Source organism: Semicossyphus pulcher, unplaced genomic scaffold (assembly GCF_022749685.1).
Source record: "Semicossyphus pulcher isolate SPU_LCO1_2020_fin unplaced genomic scaffold, fSemPul1.0.p SCAF_5, whole genome shotgun sequence".
Lineage (NCBI taxonomy): Eukaryota > Metazoa > Chordata > Actinopteri > Labriformes > Labridae > Semicossyphus > Semicossyphus pulcher.
Window position 1 is genome coordinate 31,652,424 of NW_027211726.1, and position 14,751 is coordinate 31,667,174.

The window sequence follows — 14,751 nt, forward strand, 5'->3', positions numbered from 1 at the left end:
TTGTCTGACTCGATGTGCAGTGCATCTCTGAAGGATTGGACACATCGAACCTCTGCCTACACAAGTCACGTAGAGGCCGCATGATGCTAGCTTTTAGGGAGTTACTGTGATTGGCTAGTTACACATAAGCTAACCATGATTGGTTGTTTGATTCAGACCAGATGAGTTTTTAAAAAACGATCAAAATGTGTTATTTAAACCAAATTCTCATGAAATAATGTAAATATTTAAATATAAAATTAAGCGTAAGGCAAAAAGGAGAAGAGGCACGAGTTCAAGACTTTATACTAAAATAAACATGACCTTATAGGTCATCTGTGCAACAGCTTATTTAAACCAATATTTACTTTTACAACTGTTGAAGTATAAAGCAGATGTTCTTTATTGACTTGAAGAAACGCATTGGAATCAGTGACACAATGACCAGAAATGTGGCCGTGACCCGATAAGACTGATCAATCTTTCCACTTGAATCAATCGTTTAATCTGCTTTTTCAGGAAGGGACGTCCTCTCATCTTCGTGAGCAGATCTGATGGTGACTTTAAGCAGGAAAGACTGAAGTGACACTGCTGTGACAGAGAGCAAGCTAATATTTTAGCCTCCGACTTGGGACCTGAATTTAACCCCTCATTCAGAGTGGAGCGACTGTCTCTTCCTTTTAGTGTTACTCCTGCTGTATCTTTTATTAAAGGGTTAGTCTGACTCCTTTGACCGTGAAGCAGTCAGCTCACTCTCCGGGTGCTGGTTGTGTTTTGACTTCCGCGGCCTCCTCGGGGCCTCATTAGGCCGAGGACGCCTGGTGTAACTGTGTTTGTGTCTTCCAGGGAGCCGCTGCCTCCGAGACCTGATGAATAATGCAGCGATGAGTGCAGTTAAAGTGCTATTTAAGGGACTTTCTTTGGTGCTTGGTGGTAAAAAGAAGAAATATTTTGCATCTCATATCTTATCATTCTCTCTCTCCACTGAACTGAATTACATTTAATTTAGTTCAGTTCAAAACAAGAGCAGAAGACCGAACCCCCCTGAAGGCTGAGACACAGTATGCATGACAAACCAAAATACCAAAGTGCCGGATAGAACACGTATGCTGTACATGGAGTTTAGATTTTCTTAGAGAATGCATTGAATGAATGAATTGTTGGAGTTGCTGGAGGAAAGTCAAAAGGTCTAATAATCAGAATATCTTCTACTTGGGAATGTGAACAAACTCAACAAATGAAAGAGCATTGTGACAATCGTATTAATAAAAGTCAAGTGGACAAAGTCTGTCCTGATAAAACGAGGAAAACTCATGAGGTGACCTACATGGAAAAGTTTGTTCGTCCTTCAGGAGCATGAATATGTCAATCTGCCTTATAGACATTTATATTTCCCTCGTTGGTTGCAGAGTTACAGATTATGGGCCGTAAACGAGGCCTTGCAGAGACGGTAGAGTCGATGCATTCAGAGGTAGACGTACAGCAGGCTACACGCCGTCCTGATGATATAACACACGTGTGTAACGAGTCGCAAAGGGGTTTAATTTTTGGTAACGCAAAAGTAATCACACGTTACTTACGTTACGTTACGTTACGTTATAAATACATCTTGTAAACCAGAGGAAAAGGACATTCAGGAAGTCACCAAATCCAGTCATTTGGTTTTGAAACATTAACAACGCGCCGAGGTGAAATATTTTCCCGATGGATTTGCTTTGCTAAAAGAAACCTTTTTATAAGGAATCCTCTGAAAAAATCCTCAGATGACCATCGAGTCCATTCCAAATAACATGAAAATCCAGTCCATGACAGGGTTTCTCAGAGAACGTATTCGTCAAGGTGAATTGCCCATCTGAAGGTATTGCTGTACCCAAGTCATGAGGTCAGCACAAGGAATCGTCCCCTGGGGAGCATGAATGAACTCAGTAAATATAATGAACACCATGCCAAATGTCATTGTAACTAAGCAGGTCGTGTTGAAGGTATCCTGCTCTGGACTCCCTTGCTGCAGATGAGGCCACGTCTTTATTTCCATTGTACATTTTTCTTCCATATAAATTGATTCTAGATTCCCTCCCCATGAAATACGATCTTCTTTCTTCTGCGTGCATCAGAATCATTCAAAGTGTATGCCGTTTCTATCTCACTGTCTTTCTTTATGCGTGGGTGTGTGTCCATGCTTATTTGTCTACCTGCACAGTTTTCACTGCCAGAGGTGAATCTCTGCTTGTGTCAGCGCCTTGGTTATTTATAACACATCACACGGAGCTAAAATAGTCCTATCCACCTTATCAGTGCGTATGTGTGTGTGTCACTGAGGGTTCTGCCAGCACAGCCTCACAGCGTGGAGACACTATTCAGGGTAACTCTAACTATACTGTTCTAACTTTAAATGTAGCTTAGCACCATCACCACAAACTTAGGTTTCCCATTTTAACATCTTTTCACACGAGGTGTAAAATGGAACGGTCTCAGAGAGGAAGCTGCCCAGTGCACCTCCTTCCAACTCTAAGATTAAGAAAGAGTCAGACTTTGACAGCAGACCTTGCTATTTGTTTCGGTCTACTACCAACCAGTGACTTACATCTTCCTCTAGCCCGAACAAAGTAGTTTAACTGCATTAAACTTAAGCCAATAGGTGTGACTGTGAAAGGTTGTCTGTCTCTGACTGGTGATCAGTCCGGGTGGAACCCCGACAGGATCGTGTCTGGTTGGATGGAGACACAAAACTTTAGCAAACCCTTACTGTTGTTGTGGCCAATCGGGCGGGGCTCAGACTACAGCAGTTTCCTTACAATCAGGGGAGGACTCTTGGTTGGTACCAACGTTCAGCCCAGATTTTTGGGGTTTACAGATCCTGTTTTAATCCTCCTGAATGGCTCGCACACTAATCGATTCTGTCTCTACTACACCACAATGCTTCCCTGTGAGATCGTGTAAGTTACAAGATCATGGGAGGCGGTGGCTCTCTCTGGCACACACAATAGTCTTAATAACCTGTAGTGAGAGGCGAGCCATCATTTGTATGTCATGTTCATGTTTGAGAACAGAGAAGAATATCTGTGAACTCAGCTGAATATGCTCTCATGCCCAGGTCAACCTATGAACTATCTGAAGTTAAGAATTGGAGATGCCCAACACTGAGAGACTTGGCTGTGTTTTTAGATCATATGTCAGTTGAGGGTTAGCTTGAGGTGAGCGCTAATAGATGTTGACATGGAGAGGAAGAAGCAGGTTGGTGAAAAGCTCTTTATGCTGCTTAGGCCAATCCTCCAGCACGTTACCCAGCAGGGCTACTCAAGCCACACAGGCAGCATGAGTTAGGCCTGGAGGGAAACAAGGGTTTATCTCAGAGCAGGAAGACCAAGCTTATCACTGTAATGTGGTTAGCAAGTTGTAGTGTGGTATTGTTCTGCTGCACCCACACACAAACAGTTGCTCAGCATTAAACAGGGCTTCCTTTTGGCCAGCACAATCACCTCAACATGCCTCCATTCTTGTTTCACTGTTAGGTCTGTTGGTTAGTGAGCAGCCATTTTTATAGTTATAAACCACCATTACTGGATTTTGGTGGCTGATTTGTCACCTTTGCAGTGTGGCTCAGGAGAAGGTATTGTAGGTCTTTCACTTAGACCACGACTTGGACCCAGACTGGAATTTTCCGATGGACTGCATTGAAATTTGACAAACAGGTCAATCTTCAAACCCCCTTGATTTTTACTATCTTACAGTTTTCAGGCCGACAGGAAAAGTCAAATCAATCAGAGATTCTCCTGAATTGGAAAATCCATTGGTTTTAACTAAACTCTACAGCTGTTTTCTTGTCGTCTTGCAGACGGACCTGACAAAGCATGAAGTCAGCCTTTTTACAAATCTGCATCGTGAAGTCATTTCAGCTTCCTTTCAACCTGTTTATTGACATTACAACAATATGTTTCTGGTTCATAGCGCTGTAGTACAGCCGACAGATACAGTAAATCTGCCACTGACCGGAGACAGATGGACAGGTGCTGATGGTTTCCAGCCCAAAATTCCCGGTATCCTAGCTAACAGGTCATTAAACCGGGAATTAGTCAACTTCAAGAAGCTGTAAGCTGCAATAATGGTAATCAAGATAGTTCCTGTAAAAGGTAGAGCTGTGTGCACCTACGGATGATGTTATGAACCCAGATATCAGGAAGGGAAAGGGGATCATGTTAAAACAAAATGAGAAAAAACAAATGATCCTTTGGTCTAACTTGCACAGGTAACACAAGGTAAAAGTTTGCCTCAATATGAGTTTAGAAAGCGTTCAGAAAAAGCCCCAATTTAACTGTGAGTTTGTTGTTGGTGCTGCCTAACGCGGTCATATTGTGGATGTTGTGACCACTCTCTCTAGACATGTACTCCTGTAAATAATTGACCGGTGTCTGCCACATACATCTGTAAACACATTTATCAGTCAAACCCGAGTGTGTATGTAGTCTGCGCTGGCCTCTTGTCAGTTAACAGACAAGGTGGCAGCCATGCAGTGGAGTCGCACCTGGATCGAACAAACCCCACTCCCATGTAATTACTCAGCCTCCCCGTGTCCACTGCCTGTAGGTGGGATACTGACAGAACCACTCCTCCCCCACTGTCAGCCCTCTCACTGGGAGTAATGAGGCACGCCACACACACACACACACATGCACACACGCTCTGCACAAAGCCCATCCCTGTGTGTGCGCACATGCTGTTAGTGAGACAGAAATAAAAGCATAAAATAGCAGGGAGGTGGGTGAGAGAGGGGGTGTCACTCAGCCTTTGTGAAGGTGAGATTTAAAATACCTGATTATAAATAATTTTTTCACTTGTCAAGGAAGAAAAAGAAGAAGTGGGCGTCGTCACATGGCAGCTATCACAGTCAGGCTCAAATGCTGTTGTAATGTCTCACGCTGTGTTCCAGGTTGTTCGTCGTATAAATGAAGTAAATCAGACAAATCATTGTGATCTCAGATTGAATCTGGAGGGACACACACTGAAAGTTTAAACAACAAATATGCTATTGTCAGGAGAAAGCTAATGTTAGCATTCAGCCGCTTCCTTGCTAACATTACCAATAGCCAGGAACATGCTGAATGCTAACGTTACCTTTTGAGTTTGTTCTAGTATGTTCGGAAAGGTGTTAACAGACTTAACTTTGTAGTAACAACATATTTGATAACCCGTTAGCTACCGTGAGACAATGGCTAACGTTAGCATTCAGCCACCTCCTTGCTAACGTTACAGCTAGCTAAGGCTTTACACACATGTTGTTATACCTTGAAATATGGCCAAATGCCCCTCTAGATTTTCATTATGTATTGTGTTTTCAGTTGCTGATTAATCAAAAATTAAAGAAATGATTAATGACAATTATTAGATTATCACCCTGAGCGTGATGTCAGAGGAAAATGGCCGCCTTGTTCATATGGTGAATAAAAGTGAGTGAAAAGAAAGAGGAGTAACGGGGATGATTAGATACAGCAGACGGCCGACAAAGAGACAAAGACAGAGCACTGAGTTCTGTACATGCACTTGTGTGTGTGTGTGTGTGTGTGTGTGTGTGTGTGTGTGTGTGTGAGGGCTTAAACACACACATATACACACATCCCTCCTCCACCTGGGGCAGTCCACCCGGCAGGATTGAATGAACAGCTGGATGCAGCTTCTTCAAACCCACACAGAATAATGGCTGCAATTTGGCACTTGATGAATCCCAGAGAAAACAGAAATAATTTCACCCGCCTCCATTATGGCTTGATAGCACTCCTCCAGCTCCGTCTGCGCAGGCCAATCTGACGCTCGAGTGTCTGTTCACAACAACAAATGTCCTTTAATCACTTGTGAGCGTCCATATGTTTTCACTGGAAAGGGTGCCACCACATCAGAGGAGAAGGAGGAAGAAAATCCACCAGAGCTGCACATGCTGCTGAGTTACAGTCAGACATTTTAGGAAACACGGCTGTTTGCTGTCACGGTGAAACGAGAAGATCGATCGGTTTTATCTGTGTGACTCATGCAAAAAGGCCCAGGTGGGATTAGCTTAGCATCAAGACAGAAAGCAGAGCACAGCATCTATTTATAGGTTACACAACATCGTCGAGTGTGGAAAGGTCGTCTGATAAATCCTGATGTTATGAGTTTTTGATCAGAGATTAGAAAATGCACTGAAGTAGCAGTGACGGGAGGAGAATTCAGACCTTTAGCTGAGATATAAATCGTTCTTTATGAGGAAAAACACAAACTTTAATTAAGCAGAAGCCAGAGAAAAAGCTACAGACTGTTAGTAGAAGATGGGATGTGATTAAGCATCTCTGGTGTCAAAGTAAAAGCCAAACAACTTAACCTGTTTCATTTAAGCTTTCAGATTTGCTTTGCAACAAAAACAGTGTAAACAATGGTCATATGCACCTTAAACTCCCTCCTGAGCCATCGCACTTTCCCTGTCAAGATTTTAACACAACAATTAATATATATTTATGTATTGATGACCCCTAAATGTCTCAGGGGTCGAGTAGTATTTTGCCATTTTTGAAAATCAGCATTTTTCTTCTTTTGAGCTGCATTCATTTACACAGAAAAATGCAGGAGCAGGAGCAGGAGCAGCCAGGGTGCAAAATCAGCACCCGCCACTCGCCACATGCAGGTAGAAATCTAAATTGGCGACTAAAATACGTGAGGTCGGGCGCCAGGGGCGGGCGCTCCCATCACTACAAAACATACTCTAAGTTGTTGATGAAGGTTTGTTTTGCAACGTCAGCGGCGTGTGTCCGTGAATAACTGTATCGCAATCCTTTAATTGACCCTCGCTGACCACCATCGGCACGCTCACGCTTCCCTTATTTAGCTCGCTCACAGCTCTAGTGGGTCAACAATCTTATAAGTACGAGTTTACACTTTCACTGGTCGCACCGGTGCGCCTGAAATGTAGCAGGTTACTAACACAGCAGCTGTTAGAGACGTGAACCAGTCGTTGGTGGGCCGTGGGCTTCCTCTGCTTACTGATATACATCCTTTGGTCACACAGCCACTTTACAGACTGTTTAAAAATGAAAAACCAATATTCTTCCTTGAGAGTGGAATAATCTACAGAGAACCTCTCCCCTCCAACACAATGGGATCAGAAAAAAGTGGTTTTACGTTGAAATTCTGCGTCTCGCCGACACTTTTCTTCCACAGAAAACTGACGTCAGAAGGGGCTGCTAGCCGAGCTGCCGCAATTTACTTGTTTTAGGTTTGGATCACGTCCCTGCTCATCATCATGAGTTGTTACGGAAAGATGAACTATCATTGGAGGTTTCCTCTCCAACACACATAATGCAGAAAGCACTTCTGTGTTTCTCCATGATCTTCTTCAGGGGCTGCGAGCTGAACGGCTAACTTCGGCTTGCTACCTTACTCAATTCCTTCATCTGGTTTTGTGCTACAGCTAAACAACGTGTGACCTGACATACTGAGAGCAAATGTTTGTGTGTCTGGCCCCCAGCTGGCGCTTATGGTAAATGTGATAAACAAGGGTCTTAGAGGTGAGACTCACGTAGGCTGTGAGAGGAGTGTGGTTTGAGCTGAAGTGGGAAAAAGGGGAAGGAAACGCTGAAGCTTCGAGTCAACTCTAGATTAAGTTAAACTCTAATTTAACCAAGTAGAAACTACGTGCTGCGGCAAACTGTAAATGCAATGTTCCAACTTTAAGAGTTTCCCAACATTTAAATAAAGTAACGTCAGAACCTCGACATATACTTGAAGGAATATTGATGTAAGCCTGCAGCTACTTCTGTTTTCAGTCTGGATGCTAAGCTAGGCTAATCACATCCGGGACCCAGCTCTGTGCTGGGTGCAGACATGAAAGTGACACCAGAAACTATTCCCATATGCATCATGTACTTCTGCTACTTGCACATGAGGAAATATTGATCTGTGCATAAATAACTGGAATCTGTAATCACAACATGCAGGTACTGCTATCACTGTATCTTTAAAGAACCTCCACTCACAGCTGACCACATTTTCTGGTGTAAATGGCTGAATTAAGCACTTGACACTTGATCAGGGGAAGCTGCTGTATTTCACCCGCCTCCCCCGCCTCCTTTTCACTGTTGATGCCCTCACGAGACCCCTCTCAGCTCAGAGGTTAAAGGTCACCTTGAGAGAGGGAGAGGGTGGTGTGTGACGGGGGGTGATTCTGTGGGGACATCGGAGGAAGAACAAAGAGCGGGCCATGTGACTCGAGGTGAATCTCGCTCTTTCTTTTGTGCAGCACACGGACTCGAGCATCTGCGGCAGACGGCCCGAGCAGAGCAGCGCGAGGACAATGCAGAGACACTGTGTTGTTTTCTGTGTGTGTGGCTTACACACACGCCTAAATAGCCTCCATTCATCGGGTCCTTCTGAAGCTGACTGGGTCCGGACAGGCGGACTGCCCCACTAATTAGCATCAGTCATCTCTTGGTTTGTTTGGCTCTGCAGAGAGCTTTGTTGTCCCGCTCTGTACCAGGAAGTGTTAAGCCCCTTGGTGTAAGCCAGTTGGTTCCTTGAAAAAGACCATTAAGTGCACCCTGGAAGTATACAGCACTTACTACTGAGCCACTGAGATTAATCAGCTTTTTGTCCAAAACCTCCGAACAGTGCAGCAGGAGAGGATTGGTCAGCGGTGGGGAACTAATGCTGCTTTCTTTGTCTCGTTTTTAAGACGGCAGCACGAAACACACGACACTCTTCTGGGTCAAATCAGCCTGCGACTTCTTATCTCTACCTAAACTTTACTCTATCACAACCACATTAGGACTCATTTTGGAACAAGTCGACTGGTAGTTAAATACAGGTTCAAATGATTTCACTTCAACACCTGCAGATTGAACTTAACTGAAGGACTTTTACCTCAAACACACTCGGCCGGACGTTACTGCTGTGCTCGATAATCTGACGCTGCTTTGAGAGATTTCGTCCCTGAACTGTTTAAGGTAGCTTTTGAACAATAATTCCAGGTTATTACGACTTTGGTCTTACTTTGTGCAGGATTGTGCAGAAACCCTTGAGAGAACAAATTTGGTAAGTACAGTGGGTCTGTGAAATGTGATGAGCAGTAGAGATCGTCTGGGTCATGATTTAACATCTGCTTTCCTCTTCTGTAAAAACGTCTGTTTGTTTACAACCTGACTGATCGCTGGCCTGCAGGTTCATCTAGACCATCAGGGCTCTTTCAGCAATGTCACAATGCCCTCTCAACAGTCAGATCCGCTTCCTCATTCCTCCGTGAGCGTCAGACTAAATGTATTTTTTTGCAAGTACATTTTGTTTATCGATTTTTTGTAAATGTTTGAACTGGCCGAGTCCTCTTCTTCTGTGCTTCTCAATGCCCAACCACCCGATACCGATGTGGAGCTGAATAGGTGTAAAGGTGCATTCAGGTCAGCAGGTGTTTCTGCTCTATAAAAAGCTACCTATAGAATCTACTCAATAAAACTGAGGTAATAATTTGCACTTTATTGGACTGAGAAAATTTGACCCCATGTTTTGAGTGAAGAGTACCTAAGTTAAACAACTATGATACACAAAAATAAATTCAGTAAATTATACTTAACGTTTGTCATTAGATTAAACAGCTAATTACTTGGAGTATCAACACAGGGACAGACAACTTTTCACACTCGCGCCTACGGGTAATTTAGAGGCACCGATGAACCTACCGAGCATGTCTTTGGACTGTGGGAGGAAGCCGGAGTACCCGGAGGGAACCCACGCACGCACGGGGAGAACAACCCCCTATGTCCGAACCAGGGATTCGAACCAGGAACCTTCCAGCTGTGAGGCGACAGCGCTAACCACTGCACCACCGTGCTGCCTTTTGAGAATTCAAGATGCTCTAATAAAAATAAATTATGATCAACAACATGAGCCTGCTCGTGTTAATTTACTGACTTATATTCAGCCAGTGTAACCGCCAGGAGAGGGCTACAGGGCTACATTTCTTGTCATATACAGACACGCCGACTACAAATCGTCTGGTATATCTAACTAATAAATATATAAACACTTTAATTCATTCTATTATACACAGCAAAACAGGAATCTTAACTTTAACCCTGATGGCTGGCCGACACTGGCGATGCTCACACCGATTAATCCAACCTCGGCCTGCAGCCAAGAACGATCGCTGACGCATGCTCACTTTGCAGAACAGGCCGAGATCTCTGGGTAGATTTTATGATGTTATTTTGGGTTGCAATTGTCACTGTTGAAAATGAGGCAATGCAGGTAAGCCTTACTCGTTTCAATTAATTCACATGCTGACTTGTATACTTTGCATGGATTTTATTTACTCCCCTCAAAACTGCGTTTTAACAGTGAGACTGCTGGAACCGAAAGAGCACACACCGTCGGTCTGAAAACGATCGTTCACCCTGTTAATTTGATTCGTCATTGAGTGGTGAGTTTAATCTGATTATACATGATATCTGAACAACCTCTAGTTTCTGCTTCACACGTGTCTCAGCAGAGGACCACGCAGCGTTTGCTCTCTCTACATGATCATCAGAACAGCTGTGACGTCAAAGTAGCACAGAGGAATCGCTTTTGAAGTCGAATCAAAACTGGTAAAAACATTAAAAAAACAGCTTCTCTTTGACGTTCTGCAGACACAGCAGGTCGGGGGAGGCTACGAGCTGGGCTGCTGCGGACATCAGCTCAGCGCGTTTCATTAATATCTTGAGATCCATCAACATTACTGCAGATTGATATGGATACTTTTTCAATTCTGTTATTTTTGTCTTGAAATCTGATCCGAACGTGGTTATTTTCAAATGTTATAAACCTTGTTTGAGAGGATCTTTTCTAAGAAGGAAGCCGACAGAACACGCCTTCAACCCGCTCTCAGAGAGGAACGGGACTCTAATCCCCGACCTTCTGTCTGTGCTTCTGTGCTCCAACACTGACACAATACCAGCAAGTCATTTGCCAAGAGACATTACGCACAGTGCCAGATTACACACTGTGTTAAACTTCCATACGTGTGCAGGTAATGTAGGGGACTAATGTGAAACACATGAGTCATGTGTTTGTTTCATTGAGCATCTTTGGCCTGGTTACACACCAGCTTTGTGCTAATCCACGGGGGATGATTAAATGGATTAAATACTCATATTTCCGCAGTGCTTCCAGTGAAATAAGACTCTTTCCCTCGGCTCTTCTGCAGTTATTGCCGGTAGCAGCAGCTTCTTGAGAACCCACCCCCCACATTACTCCTGTGGCTGATTACAGCCGCCCATCTGCACCAGAGGCTGGGATTTAGCCAATTTGTCATTGCAAAAATAAATATAATACTCCCCCTAAAAACCTCTCTTTCCAAGATGTCACAGGCACTATTATTCCTCCAGCCCCTCCCTCGCAGACGAGAGGTGCTGAGGTGTAAAAAAACCCTCCTGTATTGTAGTCTAGAGCACGTGGGGAAGCGTCGCAGCTCCGAGAGGAAGCCAGGCTCGTACCAAAAATGTCACATCAAAGACAAGAACGCACCAACATCATGCAACAAAAAAAGCTGGCGTTCATCTCGGCATCGGTGCCACGGCGTCGACAGCGAGCCAAACTAGCATCAGAGAGCCAAGTGCCGACGCACTTAAGCCAAGAGGAGACACACATAAACATGTCTATACTGTATCTAGGTTAACTTTGTCTGGCCAATCTGCTCTGGTTTCTCTACCCTTAATCTCCTCCCCTGCCTTAACTCGGTGGGAGGTACAGCACATAATACCACAGGATTTCCATTCCTTTGCACATAGTGTGAACAATGGAGCTCGTAAACAATAATAAATGTGAGCAGAAGGATCAAAAATCGTCCTTTAAAGGTACTACAGCAGAGAATGTGCTGCAGAGATGTTACATTCATTATAAATGCAGGTTTTGGCACTGCTAACAAGCTCTCTGTTTCCTCCTCTGCTAAATTTGGCTCCCACAGGACTAAAAAAAACAGGAAACAGCAATTAAATTTTACATCATTCTGCTGATTTTCTGCCAAAAAAGTGCAGCTTGTTCCTGCTTTAAAATGAAGAATAGTCTGATGAAAAGTTAGACACAACAAATTATTCCCCGAGCCGAAAAGAAACAAAAATTAAAACTTCACTTTTTGTGTTTGGAGAGATTTCATCAGTTTTATTTAAACAGCTTTTAAACAGCTTTTTGTGTAAGCCTCGGCCCTCTGAGTCCTCTGAGTGGGAGTGTTACGTGGCAGTGGTTGAGTGATGGCAGTGCTCTGTAACACCGTGTCAGCTCTGTGGTGACCAGCGAAAAATCATCATAGATTAAAGGTCAGTGTTTGAACGTTAATAAGTCTGAATCGCTTTGATTTCTGTCTTCAGCACTGTAAGATTACAGCCCCAGGCCGGCTTGTGCTGAACTCTGAAAGGGAAGTCTGCTCGCTAACGTTGGGCTCAATATCACTTTCATTCATGTTGTTTAACAGCTGCAGACTCCTTCTAAACATCCGAGAGTGGCACCAAATGTAGGACATCAATTATTCCAAAAATCTTCTTTTCAGTAAACCCAGAACAAAACTTTACTTCCTGATTCGAGAGCAGCCAATCAAACCAGATCCAGTGATTGTGCCAGCTCGTGCCTGATCGCCTAAAGCTCAGAGGTACAGTGGGAAAACATCGAGTCAGACCTGCTCCACTCGACGGGCCGTGTTTGATTGTTACAACATTGTGCACATCACAGCTTTGCCTTTCAGTATTCCAGCCCATTCCGAAGTATCGCTGCATTTTACATCTTTCAAGTCAGAGCAAGAGTCTTTCTTCCGGGATGATGTGGTGATGGCTAACGAACAGACTTATGAGGAATCTTTTAACCCAGGCGGGTTCGTCTCGTAACCATTATAGCTCGTGACGCTGGCCACCTTTAAAACTGGCTGAAACTAAAACTGATTAAAATGACTGTTTTTAATTTACAGCCACAGGTATTTCACAAATCAAATTGCTGCACGACTCATGCCCTTTGGATCAAACCAATGCTCGCTGCAGAGAAACAAACAGAACTCCTTCTTTCTGGATGTAACAACATCGACTAAATTAGAGCACAATTCAGAACAAACGCTGGGCATGTGTCCTGCGTGTTGATTTGTCAGCACACATTCATTTCAGTTGATTTGTGAAAGCATTCCAGTGTTTGCTTCCTGCTCAGTCTGAAGACAGATTAATAACAAGTATAGATTACATTTTAGACTCCACCCAAAGCCAGCATTGATCCCGTACAGGCTGCCAGGACTATACCCATTGATCAGCTCCCACTGGTGAGGGGGTTGCAGGATCCCAGTGAAACCAGTACATTGATCCAGCCAAACAGAGAGAGATTAGACAGTAGAGAAAGAGAACATTGATCTCCTGCTGCATCCAAAGGGCACTCCTGTCCCGATGGATGGGGGGGTTCCATCCCCCTTACTCTTCTTCCCATCATTCCTCCTCCTCCTCCTCCTTCACCCCCCTTCCCCTCCTTCTCCCACTCCTTCACTCTGCTCGTTGGACCGTTCATCAGTATTGTGTCCTTCTGCCCATGTGCTGCTCTCTCACAGTGAATGAGCCTCGACCGGTGAGGGGCACCACCCAAAACAACAGCGGCAGCAGGGGGGCGTTGTATTCTACGGCACGGCTTCCTTCACAGTGAAGCTACTGTACTCACAACACTTGTTAAAACCCACCGCTGGGTCACTTTTACTCAAATCAAACACCTGCATCAGCACCAAAATACTACAGGGTGCTTCTGCCGTCTCCTCTGCAGTGTGCTCGTATTTCCCCCGACTCATAAAGGAGCCACATGCAGCTACAGTGCACACACCATTTCATCAATTGCACACATGTCAAACAGTGATAAATGAGCCCAATAGCAGCGCGGGGCAGCTGAGGATTCCCAGCTGCCTCAGCCCAGGACGGGGGAAGCGCAGCCAAAAGACAGCAAGCACAGCTCCGCTCCTCTCACCCCTAGTCTGGGGGCAAAGAGACCTTCACCTCAGGGACTGCAGTAAATATGTTACCACACTATACAGTAGCAAGATGGCTCCAATGCATCAACCTCTGGCACATGCGAGGAGAGACGCACAGGGAAGAAACTTTAGCTGTACATGAAGGTTCTGCTGATTTGAAGGAAGATTTCATTAAATAAATCAAGCAAAAAACACAAAGAAAGACACTTTGAGTAAGTTCACCAGCTTCCCTGCACTCTGCTGTGTACACACACATTTGCATATTAATATTACATCAGGCTGCACGAGTAGAAGAGGATGGGACATCAGCATCCCCAAGCCCCCCCTTCAGAACCCCGGAGGGAAAGAATAGAGAGGATGGTCCGTACCTGTTTGCCAGATGTACAGAGGTTTAGTTTCCACTGCGGTTTGTGCATCCAGCTCCCAGATGGAGAGAAAGAGCAGCACTATCCTGCAGAGAAAGAGGAGCGGTGCCCCTCTCGAGACCCCCAGCGTCCCCATGGCTCTGCCGGCCAGCCCCATGGCCACCACACGGGGAGTACTGTAGATCCCAATGCAGTGAAGAAGGAGAAAAAAGCAAGCCTGGCCACGAGGTACAGAGCTGGACTCAAGTGAGTGTTTTCTGCTTTGTCCACAGCAGTGCGTCCAAGAAGAAGTAATCCCGGACGAACGGGGCTGAGGTCTCCTCTCGCTCTCCTCGTCCTCTCCGTTTCTCTTTCTCTCCTGGAACCTTAATGAGAGAGAACAAGGTCTGGCAGTAATAAAACAGGGAACAATAGATCCCTAAGCCCAGCCTGCTGCTG

General features: G+C 44.7%; 1 protein-coding gene across 1 annotated transcript in view; it reads right to left on the bottom strand.

Moving 5' to 3' along the window:
* Positions 1 to 14,470, bottom strand: part of thsd7aa (thrombospondin, type I, domain containing 7Aa) — a 155,784-nt gene extending 141,314 nt beyond the window's left edge. Inside the window, exon 1 of the mRNA XM_069681280.1 lies at positions 14,317 to 14,470. Within this exon, the coding sequence (XP_069537381.1) occupies positions 14,317 to 14,470 (154 nt within the window). The remainder of the gene's footprint in view (positions 1 to 14,316) is intronic.
* Between the last annotated feature and the right edge of the window lie 281 nt (positions 14,471 to 14,751).